The sequence below is a fragment of the Gossypium arboreum genome, chromosome 3 (assembly GCF_025698485.1).
Source record: "Gossypium arboreum isolate Shixiya-1 chromosome 3, ASM2569848v2, whole genome shotgun sequence".
In the NCBI taxonomy this organism is placed as follows: Eukaryota; Viridiplantae; Streptophyta; class Magnoliopsida; order Malvales; family Malvaceae; genus Gossypium; species Gossypium arboreum.
In genome coordinates, this window is record NC_069072.1 from 49700784 (window position 1) to 49725701 (window position 24918).

The 24918-nt window shown below is 34.3% G+C and overlaps 1 protein-coding gene across 2 annotated transcripts; it reads right to left on the reverse strand.

The window, feature by feature from the left end:
* Positions 1–4950: 4950 nt before the first annotated feature.
* Positions 4951–11005, reverse strand: LOC108486632 (sucrose transport protein SUC3-like). 2 transcript variants are annotated; one of them, XM_017790782.2, is made up of 14 exons: positions 10318–11005; positions 9576–9641; positions 9036–9134; positions 8872–8936; positions 8669–8753; positions 8561–8594; positions 8293–8392; positions 8107–8182; positions 6752–7117; positions 6382–6525; positions 5988–6221; positions 5829–5892; positions 5700–5743; positions 4951–5423 (listed from the first exon to the last, which is right to left on the reverse strand). In XM_017790782.2, the coding sequence occupies exons 1-14, from the start codon at positions 10621–10623 to the stop codon at positions 5256–5258; spliced, it is 1851 nt and encodes a 616-aa protein (XP_017646271.1). In that variant the 5' UTR covers positions 10624–11005; the 3' UTR covers positions 4951–5255. The 2 variants fall into 2 exon arrangements, 1 of the variants encoding a protein (XP_017646271.1); XR_008280070.1 differs by having other exon boundaries at positions 5330–5423; positions 5829–5867.
* Between the last annotated feature and the right edge of the window lie 13913 nt (positions 11006–24918).

Genomic DNA, 24918 nt, shown 5'->3' on the forward strand with positions numbered 1-24918 from the left:
TCACTATAAATGACGAACTCCTTGCACGATTCGATTTGCACTAGAATTGGAGCTTCATCAAATAAGTTTTCAGTTGATCAAAACTTTTCGACATTTTCCGTCCATTCGAACTTAACATCTTTACAAGTAGTTTAGTTATCGGTGTGGCTATCATCGAAAACCTTTTACAAATCGTCGGTAGTAACCGGAAAGTCCCAAAAGCTCGAACCTCAAGAATATTTCTGAGGCTTCCAGTTAAGTATGGCTGAAATTTTGCTCGGATCAACTCGAATACCGATCACGGATACCACATGACCCAAGAAGCTAACCTCTCTAACCAAAACTCACACTTCTTGAACTTAGCATATAACGCTTATCCCGTAAAATTCGCAACACTAATCTCAAGTGCTCAGCATGTTCGGTCTCATCTCTTGAATAGACCAAGATGTCATCAATGAACACAACTACGAACCGGTCCAAATCTTCGTCAAGATCCGATTCATCAAATCCATAAATATCGCAGGGGCATTAGTGAGCCCAAACGGCATCACTAAGAACTCGTAGTGACCGTATCTCGTTCTGAAAGTAGTTTTGGGTATATCCGAATCTCGAATTATGAATCGTAATAACCCGATCTCAAATCTATCTTTGAAAACACTGAGGCTCCTTTTAGTTGATCAAACAAATCGTCAATACGCGGTAACGGATATTTATTCTTTATTGTCACTCTATTCACCGACGATAGTCGATGCACAACCTCATGGTTCCGTCCTTCTTTTCACAAACAATCTTGGTGCACCCAAGGTGAGAAACTTGGTCGAGCGAAACCTCTATCCGTCAATTCTTGCAACTGAGCTTTCAACTCTTTTAACTCGGTTGGTGCCATACGATACGGAGCTATCAAAATCGGCGTAGTCCCAGGTACAAGCTCGATGCCAAACTCTACCTCCCGAACAGGTGGTAAACCCGATAATTCTTCGGGAAAAACATCCGGGTATTCGTAAACCACCGGCACAGATTCGGGTTTCTTTTCTAACTCTTTGTCATCAAGTACATACGCAAGGTATGCTTCGCACCCCTTTCTTACATATTTCTGAGCCAACATTGAGGATATTACAGCTGGCAACCCTTTTAAGTCCGTAGACTCAACTCGGATTATCTCGTTATTTGCGCACCTCAAATCAATAGTCTTGCTTTTGCAATTCACAACCGCATCATGCACGGTCAACCAATCCAAACCAAGAATAACATCAAATTCATCAAGCGGCAAAAGCATCAAGTCCGGTCGGAAAACAGGAACCTCGAATTACTAGGGGACATTTCTTACACACTTTGTCGACAAGCACGAAACGACCCAAGGGATTTGACACCCGAATTACGAACTCAGTAGACTCAATAGGTAAAGTCTTACTGGATGCTAAGGTTTCACATATATAAGAATGAATAGAACCAGGGTCAATCAAAGCAATCACATTAGTATCAAAGAGAGTAAAAGTACCGGTAATAACATCTGGCGAGGAAGCATCCTCGCGTGCGCGTATAGCATAAGCCCTAGCAGGAGCACGAGCCTCAGATCTGGTCGTTGCATCTCTAGATCCTCTCTGACCACTAGTATAGTATAAGCTATCGATCAAGGTGTAACTACACGGACTGCTCAAAAAAGCTATCAGGTATCCGACCACTCAAAGATTACCTAGCCGCCAATAGGACACACAAGACCATTGCCCGAAACTCAATCACATGTATCGCATCCATTATGAACTCGCACCACTCAACGAGCTCGAATGCCACATATATCACTAACCCGGACCACTCAACGAGTTCGGACTTCTTAATTCCTAGTAATATGACACTTGTATCCTAAACTATTCCTAAGGTTCAAACAGGGTTTTTCTGACTTGCACATTGCACCTCTATTGCACTTGCTCGTGACATCGTGGATAGCGACCATAATATCATTCATGCTTACAATAGTGCTATTAGACATAGCATACATAATAAGCAATAAAATGATAATCACATGATGTTAACACAACATAACATACCACATTGTCACATTATTTACACATGTACTTACCTCGATAAAAAATTATGGTAATTGAGCCTAATCGTTGTATACTTTATTCTTCCCTCAATCAAGACCCAGTTCACGTTTTTCTTGATCTATAATTCCAAATTTAACTTTTTTATTAATCACATTATGCAAATCAATCCATAAGTCGTGCTTTGATAAAATTACCTTTTTACCCTATCTTTCCATTTATTTACGATTTAGTCCCTAGGCTCGTAAAATGAAATGCATGCATTTGCTTGGTTACCCAAGCCTAGCTAAAACTTTACTATGCTCATATCAGCCTATATTTTCCTCCATTTCACATTATTACTACTCACTTTTACACTTTTACAAACGAGTCCCCTTTTTAGGTGTTTTCACTAAAAATCACCTAGTAAAATATGTATATCATGCATCAAACATTCATATTCCTCCATTAATCAACAAAATACATGCATGTTACACATGGTTCAAATTTCATACATGAACCCTAGCTTAAAATATAGCTAGAAATGGGTAGGTCATGCTTCAAGGACTTCAAAAATACAAAGAATATTAAAAACGGGGCTAAGGAGCACTTACAATCAAGCTTGGAAATGTTGAACAAAACCCTAGCTATGGCTATTGAGAAATTGGGCTAGCACTTGGAGAAGATGGACACATTTTTATTTGATTTTCCCTTTTTATTCTTTTAATTATCAAATGACCAAAATGCCCTTAGAGTTTTTCTTTTAAATCCTATGCATGTCCATTTTTGTCCAAAATTATAAAAATTAGTAAAATTGCTAATTAGGACCCTCTAATTCATAATCTAAAGTAATTTCATGCTTAAAGCTTCTAGAATGCAAGTTTTGCATCTTATTCAATTTAGTCCCTAAAGTTCAATTAGACATTTTATGCATAGAATTTCTTCATGAAACTTTCACATAAGCATGCATTCATATCATAGACCTCATAAGAATCATATAATAATTATTTCTATCTAGGATTTGTGGTCTTAAAATCACTATTCCGACTAGGCCGTAATTCGGGATGTTACATGTCATGTTAAAGGGGACTTCAAATTGGGACACAACTCCATCATCAGTCAAAATCATATAACCATTCAAATAATGAATTTGTGCCATAATCTCAATTAAGGCTATCAAATATTAAATTTTGAACATTACAAACAATTTTAACTATTTCAATAATTCTTAATAAAAAGAGAATCTAGTAAAATTAATACTAGCTTACTTTAATGGCAACCATGAATAAAAACAGAACTTGCTCATAACATATGTAGAGCATATTCAACAAACGTAACAACAGTACTAACGTAATAATTTTAACAATTTTAACAATTTTTAATAAAAAAGAATCCAATAAAATTAATACCAACTTACTGCAATGGCAACCATATATAAAAATAGATCTTTCTCGTACCATATGTAGAACATATTCAACAACAACAATAATATCATAATAATTCTAGCAATTTCAACAATTCTAAGTAAGAAATAATCCAACAAAACTAATACTAGCTTTATTACAATGACAACCATACATAATAACACAACTTCTTTATATCATGCGTAGAACATATTCAACAACTGTAACAATATTAATCACTTGGGCTGTAAAAACACTTAAAATTTGACTATTATCATTTGCTAAACACGATAATAACATAACATTGGGTAGAAAAAGTAGTGACAACTTTTGTAATATTAATTCATGTATTATGAAAAAAAAAACATTTGGTTAATTGAGTTGTAAAAACTTTACAAATAATTGAAATGGTTTAAGGTTTGTAGATGTTTAAAAAGTTATTTGGGCGAGCTGTAGAAATTTTAATGAATCACAAAATGACCTAAACTCAAGATACAAAATGCAAAATTCTAAGTATTGAAAAATACAAAATTCTAAGTATTGAAAAATGGTCAAAAGCACCTCGTTACCCATGAATTCGCATGAATTCGAATTCAAGATCATAATAATGAAATGTTTTTCATCATAAGTAAATGGTTTTCTATGTTCAATAAAAAGAACCGCAGCACTAAATTCGAGTTAATTCATCTTAGAGTAGAATCGATTTTTATTTCTAAAGCTAATAAAATGAATTATTGCTTTGACAGTACTACATTTTCTTTCTTGAAAACTTCAAATGTTGATTACAGAGCTTGGCTAAAGGTATATGCTGATATGGCATATCTGTTTCATACAATTTCTCCTAAATCAATTGCAATATTCAGTATTCACCGAGTCAAGCTAGGCTGAAATTAACCAACTTCGTTACTGAGGAAGGCTTTCATCTCAACAAACTCCAACAACAAGAATGAAAGTGTAGTTGGTTTGTTAAATTTAAAAAAGGTCGGGAAGCTTTTCGTTTGGGAAGAGGGAATAGTTCTTTTTTCAGAGAATGCTATCGAAAGAGAGGCAGGAACAAGGATTTCAGCATTCACATGGCAATTCTATGAGACTTCGCCAATCACAAACCGTACGGTTTAAGATTTTGCACCAATATGAGTGATGGAAAATGGACATCACCGAAAAAGGTTTGTGCTCTTTATCCCAATGCAGCCCAAATATTTCAACGTGCGCTATACCTTCCACCTTTACAAAACCAAGCAGAGTTTGTGCAAGGTAGCAATCAGTCTGCACACCATCACATGCCATCCAGAAAAGCCTAGCCCAAAATAGCTGCTGCTGCCCACATTACACAGAAAGAAGAGCCGAATCTAAACTACAAAGCAAATGGATGCTCAACAGAGAAGCGGTCAAGAATGCTGGAACACCAGGCACAGTACCAAACAAGCTTTACTATAATTGCTGCTAAATTGTACAAATCATCAATGCCAAATGCTTGATGTTAATGAGAGCCTATAAACATTTTAGCAGCTACTGCTCCATGATAAACTAGAAAATGACCATGGAAATGAGAAAAATGGAATTGATCTTTATAATATGAGAAATGCTACAGGTAGAGTTTTCAAAGTAAATAAGACACTAATCATGCTGTGAATGTGTATATCCTTTTCAATATAGTGACTGCCAATTTAAACTCTAGACATAGTACACGTACCCGCAACGGGGAAAAAATGAATGAATTTGGATTATGTAATATGCATATCTTTTAGTGTGAAAATTATGCGTAGTAATGATGGTAGCCATCTTCTGATGACCACCGTTGCCGAACATCTTATACAGAGGGCTTGTTGCGTTATTAAGGCCATTTTGTTCCTTAGCCAAAATGAAAACCAGATGACTTGAAGGAACTTGCCATATCAGGCAGCCTCAGAGTTGCAATAATCCCCGCAGCCAGAGCACAGAATGAAGCCAAAATAAAGGCTGGTATATTTCCTCCACCGAATAGAGCATCCCATGGACCAGCTCCCAGAGATACAATCATCTGAAGAAACCATTTATACATTAGAAATCAGATTCAACTAAATTGTGAAAGCACCAAGGGTACCATTTTTCCATTCAATTTACAATACAATAAAAAAATAATTTTATATGCTTAAAAGATAATCAAAACACAAGGCACCAAAAATACTTAGATATTTGGAACTCAAATTGGGTACACTATGAGCTATGGAAAGAAAAACCAATCTTCGGAAGTAGTAAGAAACCTTCAGCAATAATGGCAGTTAAATTAAATACGACAATCAATCAATTTGTATACCTGAGGAATAACAATTGCAAGGTTCAAAACTCCAATTGCCAATCCTGCACGAACATACAAATTGTTACAATTTTCTAAGTTCTGCAACTGCAGAAAGCAGAAGCTATAGAAGATAAATGAAATATGAACCTTGACCACCACCAGAATCAGCAGTCAACTCAGCTGTAACTGAAAATGGAACACTATAGGTGATCTGAGCAGAACACAAATAAATGAGCAAAAATACAACAATTTTTTTAAACAAACACTGAAGCATTTAGGAACCACTGCAAGTCATTTGAAATATACCGCTAGAGGAAACCCAAGAAGAGCAAATACAACCAAAGCGGCAATCTTGATTGCTCCACCTCCTCCAAATACATGTTCAATCCCTTGAGAAAATTCCGTGACAGATACCAAACTAATGATAGCTGTGACACCCATACAGGCAAAAACTGTATAGTTGCTCATGGCCCAAACAAGTCTTGACCCAATCCGTTGACACATTGGTTGAATAAAGAAAGAACTAATACCAAGAACAACCTGCTCCAGAAATTAACAGATATATAACGACAGAAATAAATAAGAAAGAAAACTAATCACCTACAGCCACCAACAATAATATCAATATATCAACTTTAAACAATCGAGAGAGAAATATCTAAGAGAAATTTGCGATTTTTGCTCAATTTTGAGTTCTTACAGAATTTAATAGCAAACCAAATGCACCTTCTCTGACACCTTGATCAAACAATTTTATTTCAGAAGCATTCCCTTTCGGATCTCCGTGATATACTTCTCTTCCCATCCAGTCCGTATCAAATAGAAAGAAAGGGAACCAGGAAAGCTGCAAATAAGAACCGAATATACATGAAAACAACATAATAAATTAGTGATTTCCTTTTCCTCCTTTCCTTATTACTCTTTTGGGAAAGGGAAAGGATTGTGAAATTGTAGTCAACCATCAGACTGGACGTGTTAACAATCCTTGAGTCTCCACTATCAATCAATAGATAATTGGCTCAATGCTAATTTCAGGGTATCAAAAACAAAGAGAGAATGTTGAAACTTACCCAACTAAGAGCCATGACAATAAGCACCGAGTGCATTGCAGGTGGTAAATGCCTTAAGCTGGTCAATAAGTTGACCAGTACGGCTCCAGGCCCATCACTAAAAACTTCATTTTGAGCATTGTTATCGTTTGAGTTGGCAAGCTTGGAATTTGACACCCATTCATAGCCATTTTCAGCAATGTTCCTATTATCATTGGGAACAATGGATGCATCAGCTTTTGATTTTGAGTGTTGAAAGCCCTTTTGAGTGGAACCATCCAACAGAGGAGCAGAATCTGATAAACGAGTTGGCTGATCTGCTGGCAGTGGAAGCGGAACCTCCTTAGCAAAACATACAGTCACAACAGTACAAAACAAGAGAAAGACCTGCAGAAATGCCAAACAACCTTTTACGCATATACAGAATGACATCAAGTGTTAGAAAATATTTGACCACAAAAGCACGAGACAGCAACTAAAAAGGCGCTCAAAGTTCAGTGAGGCTATACTACAAAGCAAGGTAGTCAATACCACATTAGTGGACACACTATTTTTCCACAGGAATTGGTTCATACTGATATGAGTCTGTTTCGATGTACTGCTTTCGTTTTATCAATATTCTCGAAAATATTTAATTTATGCATATAAAAATATATTTACAAATATGGAATGAATGGCAACTAAATTTCAAATATAAAATATTCATCAATTATATAAAATGCTCATCAATAAACTTCACAAATAAAAACCCATCATTCAAAAATAAACAAGGAAAAAAAATCATCACATGTATTAAACAAGATTATCCAATACATTAAACATGATTATCTCATATATGTAATTTTACATTTTTTTGGACTTCATTCATGCACCAGCCGATACACATTATTCCATGGTATGCCCAGAATTGGGTGGAAAGAGCTGGTGTAACCGGTACGGGCCAGAATTTTCACCAGTGCAAAAAAAGAGAATTGGCTGTTCCGATTTACTGTTGAAATGGTGCGCACCAACCAGTATAGCCGGAACAGTGCAAAATTGGCTACCTTGCCACAAACTCTACATTGTTATTGAATATAGAGCCGAACAACCAAAAAAAAAAAAATTTTTAATCAGCAAGATATAATAAATGCTACTAATGGTCCACAACATATGCAAAGCAAATGGCATTTCAGATGAACTCCATGCAGAAAATGCCATGCTAGTATTTAAAACCCTTTATCTAAAGAATCAATAAGCATGTGAAAGTGGTGTACCATTATTAAAGCCATAAATTAACACATCAAATGTACTTTAGTTAACATTTAAGTGAAGAATTTCAGTTTTAACATCCCAGAAAGCCTTAATAGTGTGAAATTTCAATGGATAATGCTACTTACTACAGCAACAAGAAATGCTGCTTTCAAATTGGCACAGGCTTCACAGCAAGCTCTGCTTTCCAAGAATGGAAACAATCTGAATTGAGACAATTTGCAAGAATTAGATCAACATATAAATTCACTTAATAAAGTTGCGTCAATAATTGCTTGTTTCATCACAACAAAAACACATGAAAAGATTGTCACCTATGCCAACTCCCACTAGCACCAGCTGAAAATCCCAAGATGTTTCCAACAGCCATCCACGAGCAAAATATAGCATTTGAAGAATTGTGTTGATCAGGACCTAAAACATAGGCATCCAGAATCTTGTCATGCACAGTATTCAAATGTGTGTGGTATTATACGGCCTAGTAAATCGGAGGTATCAAACCTAAAACATCACAACGATATTATGTATAGACCATAACCGTTTTCTTTTTTTTCCTTTTTCTATCTTAAGAAGGGAGCTCACCTGATAGATCAGCCAAGAGGGCACGAGCTGGTCCCTGGAAAAAATATAAGACTTCAACTATTAGCTCATGTGCATAAAATGAAGAATTAATTATCATTTAAGGCTTGCCTGCACTGTATTGTTAGCAAGATCCAACATCCAAAAGCCGATAACAAAGACAAAAGCCGCCCTTGTTCGTGTACCTTTAAATGTACTACATTGCATACATTATTTTGTCAATCTCTTTATTTTCTTGCAGCAGAAAAAAGAGGTGGGGGAGAGTGAGAGTTGGCTATAAGAGAAGAGAATGAATCAAAAGCAAAAGTGGAAACCTGCAGTGCTCCTTCGTATCACCTAATAAGTATCCAATGTCTGCAGAAAACCCGATTATTATCACCTAGATTGCAAACCTTAGTTTAGAATATATATATATATATATATATATATATAAACGTAAACATAGCATAAAAGGAAAACAATCATCTTCGGTGCTTACAGCAAGAGAGATCATGAGCGCTCCAGCAAGGATAAAAGGCCGCCTTCTACCATATTTGGAAGTGCATTTATCACTCCAAATACCAACACAAGGTTGAACCTAAGATCAAAATGCAAACAATTCTATAAATCATAAATGTAGATAGGTATTATTTATTCTGATTTTGTTTAACTCTAGTCATTTGCATTTATCATGTGCCAACACATTTAAAAAAAATAGGCATTAAACACAAAGGTAACCTGCTTCCTAATTTGCACAGACATACCTTGGGGGAGAGAGAGAGAATGGAAAATTGAATAAGCAAAGAAATTCTCTATTATGCAATCAAACAAATAAATGTTCTAGGGTACCCCCATCTCTACCTTCTACATGAAAGGTAGCCCCAACTATTTAGGAGTTAGTTCAAAATGCAGCACAAGCTATTACAGCAGATCTATCAAATAACCACATTAAAATATCATGTTACACCCATTAGGACTCAAAAATAAAGAGAGGGCAATAATATAGAAAAATACAGCAATATGGTTTCCCATCACCTACCACAAGACCAGTTATCGGACCACAAAGCCAAATAAATGAAGAAAAAGCATGCTCTATTCCAAGTGTCTGCATGAATCAACAAAATATACAGTAATCAGAGAAGCTCAGAGCGTTGAAAAGAAATACAGCCAAGGCTAAAAATAATAATAAATAAAGAGAGTATTATTCTTCAAAAATGACTATAACATTCTTTTAAATAAATAAAGAGAGTATTACATAAGCAAGAAGTAGACAAAATATTTTGAGAATTATTTTAAATGCAAATTATTCTTCAAAAATGACTAACATTCTTTTCTCTAACTAGTACGTTTTAATTTATATTGTTAAAGATGATAAGTATTTCTACAAATTATAAGAAAAATTTCTAGAAAATGATAATAAAAGAAAATCTGCCTCTCAACGCCATGATCTCTCTTTCGTTACCTATAACCACACCAATAATTCTTTCTGCAGTACATGAAAACTAAGTAAATTAATGACTAAACAATAATGAAAAAAGAATTGTAGCATCTACTATCTAACCAATTCAATAATACCAACAAGAAGTGCACTCGCTGATTTTATTTTTCTATTTCCTACAGATAAACCCCCAATAACACAAAAATTGTCATTAAATGTAAACACATTGCACCAAATTCAAACTTCAAAACATTCATGGTCACTAGCTTACTATTTTTCATTAAAATACTTAAACTAACATAAATTACAAGACTAAAGAAAAAAAAAAGAGTATTGGAAAGACCTGAATGTAAGGAGTCAATAGCGATAGTTGTAAAGCCCAACCAAACTGAACCCCGGCGGCGACCGTACAACTAAGAACCAGAGTTATAAAGCTAAAATCCTTAGATCCGGCATGGATCGGCGACGATAAGTTAGCGTTTCCATTGGGAACCCTCGAGGAAGGCGACGAAGAAGAAGCTGAAGGAGAGTTCGGAGAGGAATTTAGATCGATCCGGAAATGAGGATCGTCGGTTATTTCAACCTCCAATTCCTTGTTTAAATTCCTGTAGGGGAACCTGATGGGCACTGAGTCACTCATTCCCGCCATAACCTCTTTGGCTCAGTCTCTGATTATCCTTCACGTGTTAACTCAAAGTAAACCTTCGCATTAAAAAAATGAATACAAAATCAATCAAAATTAAAAGTTGAGGAATGAATGTGTTTCAAGATGATATTTAGGTTTAGGTGCAGGGTCCATGTTGATTTGTGTGATGTGTCGGTTGTGAAAACAAAAGTTTGCCATCAAAGGAAAAAGCGAAAGGGACGTTGATTAAGTGGGAGAAAAAGGATGTGATCAGGACCGTTGGTTTTAAGGGACTTTGTCATTTATTGAAGGGATGCTTTTCTTCTTCAGCAAGGGAAAAAGCACACCGACGACGAGTGAATGCCGGATGCACGCTGGAGTCAAGTTTACGTAGTAGGTTACTATAAATTAAATATAATAGAATGAATGCTAGACTACTCATGCTAACTAAATTATTAGTAAATTTTTATTTTAATAAAAAGTTATAAAATTTGTCAATAAATTATTTTATTAAAATTGTTGTATAGCGCATCATTACATTAATCAAAAGTTTTTTTCATTTTTTTATAATTCAATTCTTTTCATTAAATAATTTTAAATATTATAAATTTACGAATCAAAATTAAAATAATTTTTTTTCTATTTTTGACATTAGTCGTTAGATCGACTTGAATTTAAAGTATTTCTTTTACTTATTGATGGGTATTCATTTATAACTCAATAACCATTTTGTAATTTTTAAAGTTAAATAACCAAAATATAAACTTACGAATAGTTTAGTGACCTTGAGTGTAGCATAAAAACACTTACAAAAATATTTATTTGATTGTGGTTTCAAAATAGTCGTTACTTTCCTTATATATGAAAAAAACCCTATATACTTTTTAAATTGATAAAAGTATTACAAAAGCACTTGTATTAACAGTCAGATTATATTTTGCCCTATTTATTTAAAAATGGATAAATTAATCCTTGTATATTAGATTAAAGAGTAAAATGGTCCTTTTTTGTTAAAAATTTCATCAATGTTTATTGTTAAAAATTGAAGTGATTGACGAAATAACCAAACAATTACACATAGCATGCTACGTGCACCTCATGCTGGCGTACAGAAGCCAAGTTTTAACAATAGAATTGGATGAAATTTTTAATAGAATGACCAGTTTGCTCTTTAATCTAACATACAAAAACTAATTTGCCTGCTATTTTTAGTGGAGGGAGCAAAATGCAATTGACTCCTAGTACAAAGGCCACTACGATACTTTTACCCTTTAAATTCTAGGATAAAGCACAATAATAGTCACTCAAATATACACTTTGTTCACTTTTGGTCACTTAACTTTTTAAAATTAAATATTTTAGTCACTCTTCCATTAATTATCGTTAGCCAATCAACACAAAGATGATGTGGAATTTTTTTATTATTCTAATAATAAATTTAACCTTTTAATATTTACACATTTTATCAATTTGATTCTAAATTTAAAAAAGTTAAATTCTATTAAGAAACAATAAGAGGGGCGATTTTAAGGGGAAGGGGGGAAGACAGGGGACTTGAACCCTCCCAAACATTGAAAATCATGCGATGTAATCCATTTATAAATAATGAAAATTTAAGTTAATATATAGTAAAATTATATTTCAATTCTTTAAAAATAAAAAAAATCATTTAATCCTTCAAAAATAATAAAATAAAAATTTAATAAATAATAAAATTATATTTTAACCTTTTAAAATTTATAATTTAATTTCAATGCTATTAAAAAAAATTCTGAATTTACCCCCTTATCTTACTCTTGGCAATACACGCCATATTTTGTATGGACATGCAGGCTGCAGAGTCCAAATTATTTTCAGCAAAATAATGGCACCTCCTCCGCTGATATCAGAGTAAGCAATGCTTCGCAAGCCAAATTTTAGTTAATTATTTAGATACTTCAGAGCAACATGAAAACTCAAGCAGGCTTCTACGTTCACAAAGATTCTGAATCTCGTACAAGTCCTTAAAACATCTAGATATGACATTTGTTCCCTACACATTTTCTTTCCAATAGTTATAAATTGCCTGAAAGCCTCCAATTTGATGGATTGAGATTGCAAGGCCTAGCAATTAACGCAAGCCAAGAAATTTATATAAGCATGATCTTAATAAAATGAACGGTGAGTTGCATCATGCATGGCGGTTGACGAGAGGGTCGGGAGGTATGTATTGCTAAGAGTGACGGAGGCTCTAGTTGTTTTTTTTTTCTTTTATAGAATTTATTGAATTATTTAAATCTAGGATAAAATTGATAAAATATGTAAATATTAAAAGATTAAAATTGTTATTAGGCCAATAAAAAGTTCACATCATCTTTTCATCCTTCAACTAACAACTATATACAGGAAAGTGACTAAAATATTTGATTTTAAAATATTAAGTAACTAAATCAAAAATTTAATAATTGAGTGATTAAAATAGAACAAAGTGCGTAGTTGGGAGACTATTATTGTATTTTACCCTAAATTTTATATACTAACTTTTAACCTTTTAAGGTTAAAATATGTCAAAAGTCCTATATTTTTCATAAATTAGAAATTTAGCCCCTATAATTTTATTGTTAAGAATTTAGTCTTTTAGTTTCTAGATTTCAAACTTCATGTTCAACTGCTAACATTGTTAAACTTATTTTATTAAATTCAAATTCACTCCAACATCACTTTTATATTACATGACTACTAAGTGAGTATTTTTTATTTAAGAATGTGACATCAACAAAAAATTAACATTATTAACAATTGGATCCAAATTTTAAAATTTGAAATGTATAGGGATTAAATTCTTAGAAACAAAAAAAAAGCAATGACTAAATTCTAAATTTTTGAAATGTATAAGGACTTATATTATTTTTAACCTCTTAAATAAAACTATATGAGTTAATTACCTCAGATATCCCAGACTATGACCATCATTCTAAGTTCCAAACTTCAAAAGAACCTAATTACATCCTTAAACTATCAAATTTATATCAAGTGGGTCCTTTTGTTATTAAAATTAGTAAATGACACACCAAGTATTATGTAGCTAAATTTAATGAATTAAAAAATAAGACATTATTGCATAACTTTTAAAAGTAAAACTAAAAATAAAGTAAAACTGAACAAAGAGAGTGTGTACAATAAAACATCTATAAAAGTTTTGAAAACCTCAAAACCATAATTTTACAACACCCAGTTTAACAATATTCTTATTTTCCTTAAAATTTTCATTTTAGATTAGGTCGTATAAGATTTAGTGTATCATTCAATAGTTAAATTAACAAATTTAATAACTAAACGACCTAATTGATATAATATCGATAATTTGATGATGTAATTAAAATAAATTGAAGTTTGAGATCAATTTAGAATGAGAGTAATAATTTGAGGATGTATTTATACTTTTTTTATTTATATGCATGTATTTTCTATTCATTTTATTCATTTTCCATTTTAATTACAATAATAATAAAATTAATTACACGTAAAATGTTATAAAATTAAATATGTTTGAGATGTTTCAGAAAATGTATATTTAACTTTAGTATTTTAAATTTAAATTTAATTATGTTATATATATTAATTTTGAAATAAATTTATTAAATTATTTTTAATGTAAAATTGATTAAAATATAAGGGAAAAATAAAAATTATTTCAAAGTCAGTATATATAATCAATTTAAAATTAGAATGTTTAAAATATATTTGCATAAAATTATTTCAAAGTCAATAATAAGTATAAGAGAAGAAAATACCAATGCTTAAAAACCTAGGCTTGAGTTTTAGAGTCCCTTTGTATAGACGTTTATCTTCAATGCAGTGTAATTAGCTTCTTCTTCTTTTTCACGCTACAGTATATAATATCATAGCCACCACTGTTTTAATCTTAACTAGAGGTAAATACACTGCCCATCCAAACTAAGCTTTAATCTGTGTAAATCGTGTATAAGTTCTTGGTCCATATCTATTTTGGTTTATGCCCCACCAAATGTGAGCTTCGTATAAATTCTTTCTTATTTGGGTTTGAATATAATCTGGTTATGGGTTTTTTACCATAATAATATAAAATAAAAAATAAAAACGAAAATAGGTTGGGACAAAGATAAATTACGAAAATCGTATAAATGAAGTGGTGGAGGGTGGTGCATAGGCTGCACGACCCTCAATTTCTGACCAATACAGTTTAAAATAATAATAATAATAAATAATGGTTGAGGGCTTGTCAGAGGCGGCACCGGTGGAAGGCATGCCAGAGGCGGCACCAGTGGAGGGCATGCTAGAGGCGGCACTAGTGGAGGGGTTGTCAGAGGCAACACCAGTTGTGCCTATCTGATAAGCGTCACCCTCCAATATATTTCTACACCCAACTCCCCCCATCCGACTCGTATCAGATTGAAAAAAAAAATTACAGAACAAGAGAGGGAGAAGAGAAGAGAAGAAAGAAAGAAATGAGAAGAAAGAAAAGAAAAGGTAATTTTTTTATTGTTATTTTAAAATATAATAGATTATGATAAGAAAAAATTTTGTCAAGATTATATAGTTTGTTTAGTGTTATTTTTATATTTTGTTTTAAAGTTATTTTGTTTATTGTGATTTGTTAGTAAGTTTTGTGTTTAAATTATTGAGAATGTTATCTTGTAAAAATTTTAATATATTTGATATTGTTAGAAATGACAATAAATTTGATATTGTTAGAAATGGACTATTATCATTTATTAAAATTTTTAAGTAAGTATTTTATCTTTGCTTGAAATTATTTTGAGATTTTTTTGTTAATTTTTTAACAGATTGAGTATTGAAGATGGATAATCAGTTTTTTGTATGTGTTTATTTCGATGGAATCATCTTGACAACAACCGTTGGATGTATATTTAAATGTCGGCACAAATAGCAATGAGATTTAATAGAAATGTCTCGTTGGATGATATGATGGGAAGGGAAGGATTAACACAAAAATTGTTAGACGTTGTAGGAGAAGCATCTTGAAACTTTTCTACAAGTTTCCAGTTTCAACAGATTTTATCAAATTCACCAAAATGGAACTTGTAACGAAGAAGACGTGGAGACAATGATCTCTCTTTACAGTGGGAATCGGAGTGACAAAAATGCACCGATTCACTTATTTGCTGAGTTAGTTGGTATAGAGCAAAATAAAGATCTCATTGCATATGGTGAAGAACATAGAGCTCAAAAACCGTGCATGGTGGCTCTAATATCGTACGTTGATAGTGAATCGACTATATGCAGGATCGATATTGATCTTAATATTACACCCAATATTGATGTGGTTGGTGATGGTGGATACGATAGTAGTGATCCTTGTGATCAAGAAGTCGACAGTGATAGTGATCTCGTTGTGGACGAGGTCCCCAATGATATTGACGATAAAGGCGTGAATGACGATGGAAACATTAACGCGTCTTCAGTTGGGAAACAAATGCAAAGTATTGTGATACACAATAATTCTGCACACATGTCGCTTATAAACCCCGACATGGCGCACGTAGTCGAGTTCTCAGAGTACCCTGAAATAGTATCTACTCACCAGCTAGCCGTAAATTCCGATCCTGAGGAGTTGTTCGTAGGCCAGAGATTCAAAAGTAAAGAAGAGTGCGTATTTGCTATTAAGCGATATAGTATGAATATATCAGTGGACTACAAAGTCGTAGTGTCTAAACCGACATCATATATTGGAAAGTGTTGGAAGTCGGCGGAAGGCTGCTGTCGAAACCATTTTTTGAAAACGGGAATCGACTTTTGAAAACGAAAGTTGGGAGTCGCCACCAATCCTTTTTTGAGGTGTAATTGGGCCACTTTATAAAACATTTTGGTCCACGAATTTTAAGAAAATGGGTTCGGGAGTCGGTTATGTATGAAGAAGGATTAGCTCCCTCAACACGCCCAAAATTGGTACTTAATCGATTAATTAGTGTCTTAAATGTCGAAAAATTAAAGATTTGGACAGAGTTCAAAATGCGATCCTCCTTTTATTGGCTTTTAAAACATTTAGGTAAGTAAAATGTGTATTAAAGACCATCTCACCTTGAGGTAAAATATTACATCCAGTACGTTTGGACACAACATTTTTGACCCTCAAATGTGATCTTGCCTTTAAAACGTGCGTTTTAGCTTTAAGAGGATATTCGAATATTCAAAACAAACAAAGACAGCGAAACCCAGTACGTTAGGGCACGATCCTCTGAATTCTTTAAATACCGAACATTGCCTTTATTTTGAAAAATTTTGAGAGTGAACCGGTAAAGGGATATTCTGATATTCAAGACAAACAAAGAAAGCGAAACCCAGTACGTTAGGGCACAATCCTTTGAATTCTTTAAATACCAAACATTGCCATTATTTTAAAAACAATTGAAAATAAATCTGTGAATAAATGAATTTGGGCAATTAAAATTTAAAAAACGAAAATAATGGCATGTCACATGCAAATAACATTACCATAATAAACTAAACGATGCATATTAACAATAAAACATAGTAGCAAAAAAAAAGGTTTAATGACAAATAATAAAATGGTAATGGTAACATGTTAATAATGATACAAACAAAAGAAATAAAAACAATTATATAAATATATGAAATGAAGATAATAGGAAAAAGGATTCCTAATAATATACATATTAATAATAAGAAACTAGTCGAAATAAGCAGTATAATTTTAAAACGAGATCTTCAAAAAAATAATAATCGATATCGTATAATTAGGAAAAACAATTTTTTAAAATATACATATATATAATAAATATAAAAGAAAGTATTTACATAAAATAATATGAAAGCAATAATCTATTTGGAATAGAGCTAATTTTATCATAAATTATATATGTATAATAACACATAAGAGTTATTTAAATGTAAATTCATACAAAATTTTAAAATAATCTTATATAAAAGAAATTTAAAAGAAACTTATAATTTTAAAAAACAAAAAAACAACAACGTAATTCATCAAAGTAATTCAAAATGTATGTATATAGGAAAAAATAAAAAAGATGAATGCCAAATGAATTTAAAGAAATAATGAATTATACAAATTAAAATGAGGAAGAAAAACTTAATTGAAATAAAAGCAAATTAAGAGAGACAATCATGAAAAATAAAATAGAATAAAATAAATAAAAATAAAGAACACATAAATTTTACGTGGAAACCCTTTCGGAAAAAAACCACGGGCGGAGGAGAAGAAAATTCACTATGTCGAAAAATTTTTACTCAAATACAAGAGGAATAGACTATGTCTATTTATAGGCTTGCAAAGCCATATTCTAGTAGGATTGAAACACCTTATCCTAATCAATATAAAATAGATGGAGTTTAATAAGGTTTAAAACCTTATTCTAAAATAAAATAAAAGAAGTCTAGTTCTATATGGATTTTACTTTTATTTTATTTTCCATCGTATTTTATTTAAATAAGAATTTGGGTCACTTAATTCTAACAATCTCCACCTTGACACAAATTCTCAATGAACAAGTTCTTCATCGCGAACTTTCAATAAACAAGTTCTTCACCTCTTCCAAAAACCCCTTAAGGGTTTAACTTCAACAATGAACACCAACCAAGTCTAAGCAATGCTCAAACTTGGTTATAGGAAGTGACTTAGTCATCATATCTACAGATTTTCATGAGTGCTAATTTTGCTCACAACAATATCACCACGAGCAATAATATCACGAACAAAATGATACCGAATATCAATGTGTTTTGTTCTCTCATGAAACATTTGATCTTTTGTAAGAAAGATGGCACTCATGACCGTCACAAAATCTTGTCTGATTTGAAGGTCTTCATTGAGTTCACTAAATAGTCCCTTCAACCAAATAGCTTCTTTACAAGCCTCATGTCGCCATGTACTCACTTGATTGGTAGACAAAGCGATCGTAGTTTGCAAAGTGGCTTTCCAACTAATTGCACAACCTCCGATTGTAAAGACGTAACTCGTGAGAGATCTTCTTCTATCAAGGTCTCCGAAAAATCAGCATCAACATACCCTATAACTCCATCTTTAGTTCTTCCAAGCGTAAGCAAACATTAGTAGTGCCTCGTAAGTATCTTAAAATCCATCGAATCGCTTTCCGGTGTTCTTTACCAGATTCGCCATGTATCGCTAATCGCACCGACGCATATGATAAATCGGACGTGAACAAACCATAGCATACATGAGAGATCCTCGCACTAGAGTATGGAACATGTGACATGTACTCAATCTCATTATCGATTGAGGAGATAAGGCCGATGAAAGTCCGAAATGGGTGCTAAAGGAGTACTAACGAGCTTAGCACTCTGCATATTGAACCCGCAAAGAACTTTCTCAATGTACCCTTCCGACTTAGGTACAATTTACTTGCTTTTCTATCTCTCGAGAATCTCCATACCAAGTATCTTCTTTGCTGGTCCTAAATCTTTCATCTCAAATTCTTCACTTAGTTGGGCTTTAACCTTTCTTATCTCTCTTTTATCTTTTATCTTTTATCTTTTATCTCTTTCATCAACATAAAGAAGTAGATACACAAAAGAACCATCACTGTTTTTCTTAAAGTAGACACAACTGTCAAAACTACTTCTTTTGAAATCATGAGAAGTCATAAAGGAATCAAACCTCTTGTACCCTTGTCTTGGTGATTGTTTCAAACCGTAAAGGGACTTTTTCAAAAGCAAACATAGTCCTCTTTTTACGAGACTATAAAACCCTCTGGTTGTTGCATGTAAATATCTTCCTCAAGTTCTCCATGCAAAAATGCGGTTTTACATCTAACTGCTCAAGCTCCAAATCATGCATGGCAACAATACCAAGCAAAGCTCGAATCGAACTATGCTTAACAACCGGAGAGAACACATCTGTGAAGTCCACTCGAATTTGATTGTAACCCTTTGCAACAAGCCTTGCTTTATATCCGGGTTCTTCAACTCCCAGAGTCCCTTCTTTCTTTTAAACACCCATTTACAACGAACAGCCTTTTTACCTTTAGGAAGTTTTACAAGATCCCATGTTCGCTTTTTGTGGAGTGATTCCATCTCCTCTTGCATAGTAAACATCCACTTTTACGAGTCTTCACGACTAATCGCCTCGAAATAATTAAATGGCTCTTGATTCGCATCTATATCTTCACCACATTTAAAGCATAAGCAACTAGATCAACCTCGGCATACTTCTTTGGAGGTTTAATTTCTCTTCTTGTCCTGTTTTTGGCGATAGAGTATTGCGGTGAAGAAGCAACTCTATTCTCAATTTTGTCTTGGCTTGAGGAGTTGATTACGTATTAATCGATGCTCCACCGCTTTTGGTTTTCTTTATTGGAAGAGTCTTTAAGAGATAAGTTAGGTAGCATAGCGGTTTCATCAAAACAACATCTCTGCTAATCACAACTTTTCTATTTTCGGACACCATAACTTATAGCCTTTTACACCACTTTATAACCAAGAAAACGCATTTAATGGATCTCGGTTCCAATTTTCCATTATCAACATGAGCATACGCAGACACCCAAAATCTTTAAATCGAATAATTAGCGGGATTACCGGACCATACCTCTTGTGAGTCTTTTTCTCAATGGCAACGGATGGAGATCGGTTGATCAAAAACATGCGATGAGAGGTCGCTTACGCCCAAAATGACTTGTAAGTTGGCATTTGACAACATACATCGAACCTTCTCCATGATCGTTCGTTCATTTGTTCTGCAACGCCATTTTGTCGTGGAGTATGACGAATCGTCAAGTGTCTCATGATCCCTTCGACTTGCACAATCTATTAAACTCATCGAGCGAACTCTAAGCCATTATCTCATGCGGAGGTATTTTATCATTTTCCGTCTGTTTTTCAATCATAATTTTCCAAGACTTAAATGTGGAAAACACATTGCTTTTACGCTTCGGGAAGAACGCCCAAACTTTTACGGAAAAATCATCAATAAAGGTTAGCATATAATTAGCTCCACCTCTCGAAGGCACTCTGGGCGGCCCCACGATCGAATGGATATACTCCAACGTTTCCTTCGTGTTATGGATTCCTCTAGTGAATCGAACTCTCTTTTGCTTCCCAAAAACACAGTGCTCACGAAATTCAGTTTGCAAATTCCTTGCCCATTAAGAAGTCCTCTTTGCTTAATTCGCCATGCCATTCTCACTCATATGCCCTAGGCGCATATGCCAAAGTTTAGTAATATCATCATCGACAAGGAAGAGGAAGCGACAATTGCATCACCATATGATAGAAACACAGTAAAACATATAACTTGGCAATCTTTCTTTGCCCTTTCATCACAACAAGTGACCCTTTGAAATCTTTAAAACCCCACTTTCAATTTGTATCTGCATTTTTGAATCAAGAGTACTCAACGAAATTAAATTTCTTTTCAATTCGGAACATGCCGCACGTCACTAAGTGTTCGACAACTCCATCAAACATCTTAACTTTAATTGTTCCAACACTGCGATTTTACATGAAGCATTATTTCCCATCAAAACAACACCTTCAGATCTTTGTTTCATAAGTTGTAAACCAATCCCGATTGGGACTCATGTGGAAGGTGCAGCTGAATCAAGTATCCACTCTCGCTTACTTTAGAATCATTGATGAAGCAACTAGAAGTTCACCATCATTGTAGTCTTCTACAACATCGACTTCACCGGAATTTTCTCGTTGTTTTCCTTTTGATTCGCACCTCCTTTTAATCTTATTTTGTAGCTTATAGCACTTCAGATTTAATGTGCCCTTTCTTCTTGCGAAGTTGCAAGTTTTACCTCTGTTTGAAGATTTCGATCTACCCTTAGATTTACCACGAGGATTCCGTTCTCGTGTTCTACCACGATCATCATCAACATTTCGGTCTTGTCTCCCACGAACAATGAGACCCTCTCCCGAGAGTTGGGTTTAACCACAAGATGCTTCATCTTATCATACGAGGTTAAAGAATCATAAACCTCATCAACTGTGAGAGACTCATGCTATATAAAATCGTGTCTCTAAAGGTTGAATAAGGCGGGGCAACGAACAAAGTAGAATCAACCCTAGATCTTCCTTATCATCTTGAACCTCCATGGCCTCCAAGTTTGAGAGAATTTCTTTAAACACTGTTAAGTGTTCGTGTACGACGCACCTTCCTCCAAACGATGAGCATAAAGACGCCGCTTCATATGCAACTTGCTTGTTAGAGTTTTCGACATACATATTTGTTCTAGCCTCTTCCATAATGCAATGGCGGTTTTCTCTTTCATCACATCCTGCAAAATTTCGTTGGACAAATGCGATGTAATTGTGTTAATGCCTTTCGATCCTTACGCTTCTTCTCGCATCATTAATGTCAAGGCATCTTATCTATCCTAGCGGGCATCCTCTAGATCCATCTGCAAGAACGCTTGCATCTTAATTTGCCACAACGCAAATCGGTGTTGCGATCCAACAATGAATTTCATACTTCAAAGACGCCATTACCGTGATCGAGATGAATAACCCGAAGCTCGATACCAATTTGTGAAAAATAAAATAGAATAAAATAAATAAAAATAAAGAACACATAAATTTTACGTGAAACCCTTTCGGAAAAAAACCACGCAGGCGGAGGAGAAAAAAATTCACTATGTCGAAAAATTTTTACTCAAATACAAGAGGAATAGACTATGTCTATTTATAGGCTTGCAAAGCCATATTCTAGTAGGATTGAAACACCTTATCCTAATCAATATAAAATAGATGGAGTTTAATAAGGTTTAAAACCTTATTCTAAAATAAAATAAAAGAAGTCTAGTTTTATATGGATTTTACTTTTATTTTATTTTCCATCGTATTTTATTTAAATAAGAATTTGGGTCACTTAATTCTAACACAATCAACAAACAAAAAAACATTGAAATTGAAAAGGACTAAAGCGCCATGCGCGCAAAGGTAAGGGCTAAAAAAAATATTCCCAACCCCAAAAACACACTCATGTGCGGACTAAATTAGAAAGGTGCGCAAACTTCAGGGTAAAAATGAAAGAAACCAAATAGGGTCAAATCAAGAGTGGCGCAAATAGCAAGGACTGACCACAGAAATTACCCATTTAAGGGGAAAGTGCGTGTGGACCAAGTCAAACACGCTATCCCTTTCCCCTTCCCCATGCTGTTTTAGCTTTTATTATTTAAACCATTTTTTATTTTAAAATACATTTTAACCTTTTATTTTTAAAAAGAAAAACCTTGAAAGCTTATAACATTCTCAGCTCCTCCACTTTCCCCCTCAGTCGAAAGGCTAATATTCTGGCCTACAATCGCCCCAAAATCTGACCGCTACAAACGGGACAAGGCCCATCGACGACGTGAACGTGATATAACTCCGGTAAGCCTCTCGTTCTTTCTATATCTCGTATTTGTGTCGAAATAAAAAAAATAGAATAAAAAATACAAAAAATAATCACCTTTGGAGTATTCCTGGCTGATCTTTATTGATTTTCGTTTGCTTGTTGTATTCAAAAAAAAATCGTAACTCGTTTCTCTTGAAAAGAAAAGGAAAAAAAGGTCCCCTTTACAATGTTTTTCGAGGGATTTTATAGCCCTTTTTACAGATGTTTTGCTGCTGTACGTTTGTAGGTATGGCGAGGATCACGGAGGCCGTGGGTTCTGTGAAATGTAACGTCTGATCTTGAGTTAGGCGATGGCGTGTGGGAGGGGGCCGCTTGGTGTCTGTTGGGAGAGAGGTTTAGGTGGGTTTTGGGGTATTGGGTTATTGGGTGTATTGGGCTTAGAGATTGGGTTAGGTTTACTTAGTTAATTGTTTTGGGTTTTAAATGTATTGGGCCATGGGCATAAATTAGGCTTAACAGCTTCCTCTCTTTGCTCGTTGTCATGTAATGGGAACGAAGCAAAGATTACAAAGGCTAATTTTGCCCGATCCTGTCAGATCTTGGCTTCTTAGTGTAACCTTATCGCAACCTACTACATCCTATTGCTTCCAAATGCCTCATAGTTGTTTCATGAAGATACAATTTGTTGAAACTTTATCTGCTCCGCTCTTGCTCAGCGAAGATAAGATCTGTAATTTTAGCCTGTTACCCTACTGCTTAAGGGGTTAAGACGGGTCTTCGACCTGCTCCACCACTGCTCGGAGAGCCAGGATCTGTAAATTTTAACCTGTTACCCTACTGCTTAGGGGGTTAAGGCGAGTCTTCGACCTGCTCCACCACTGCTCGGTAAGCCCAGATCTGTAAATTTTAGCCTGTTACCCTACTGCTTAGGGGGTTAAGGCGAGTCTTCGACCTGCTCCACCACTGCTCGATGAGCCCAGATCTGTAAATTTTAGCCTATTACCCTACTGCTTAGGGGGTTAAGGCTTGTATCTTTGATCTGCTCCACTATTGCTTAGGGAGATAAGATTTGTAATCTTCAGCTTGTTACCCTATTGCTTAGGAAGTTAAAGCTTGCTGAAATTTTAGTCAATCTTGCTACGTTGTCCACTGGGGAATCCACCTGTAAAAGTGATTTCCTGGGGCCTATACTTATGTCAAATGATTAGGATGCCATGATCAGAATGAATCAAATGCTCCTAACTAAATGTATTATGAATGTTTAGATGAAAGAATGCAAAATGTCATAAGAATGATCCATTTTAACGCTTGATTTGTCATTGCTTGCTGTTTGCTAAGGTAATATCCTTGACGTATGTTTTCTCGTTCAACTAATAGCAGAGAACCTGAAGAGGTGGTTGAACCCTTATCTCTCCTACGTTTCCAGCCCTTTAAGTCTGGTGAGTTTTAAATAATTGTCCTGTTTCAGGTTCTTGTATTATTTAGAGACCTTTCAGAGTAATATGCAAAACTTCTTTTGTGAAAGCGTTATTAGTTCATTAACCATTATTTCAATATGAAATGCTTGAAAAAGATTATAGACATGGATAAGACTAAAGTTTATTATGAACAAAATCCGTAAAGAATGGATTGAGCAAAGAAAGCAAATATTGGTAAAATACAAAGAATGGGAAAGTGAAACTGGTGCCCCAGATATCTTGGCCTGAGCTTCTCTGTACGAACTTCTTGAAGACCACTCTAAGTTCCACATGTGTCTAGGAGATCTGTAGTACTTTGTCGATGCCCTTAAGATGTAGCATATCTTATTATTGTTAACTCAGGTACAAGATGGCTAGCGCATGCCCCATTTCTTATCAAACATTTGAATTGCCCTTTTACGGGTTTTCAATTCAAAGCCCCTTTGGTCTCAAAGCGCCCTTTGTGGGTTTTCGCCTTGGCCTCTTCGGTTTTTTTTTTGAACTCAAGGTGCCCTTTGCGGGTTTTCACCTTGGCCCCTTTCCTCC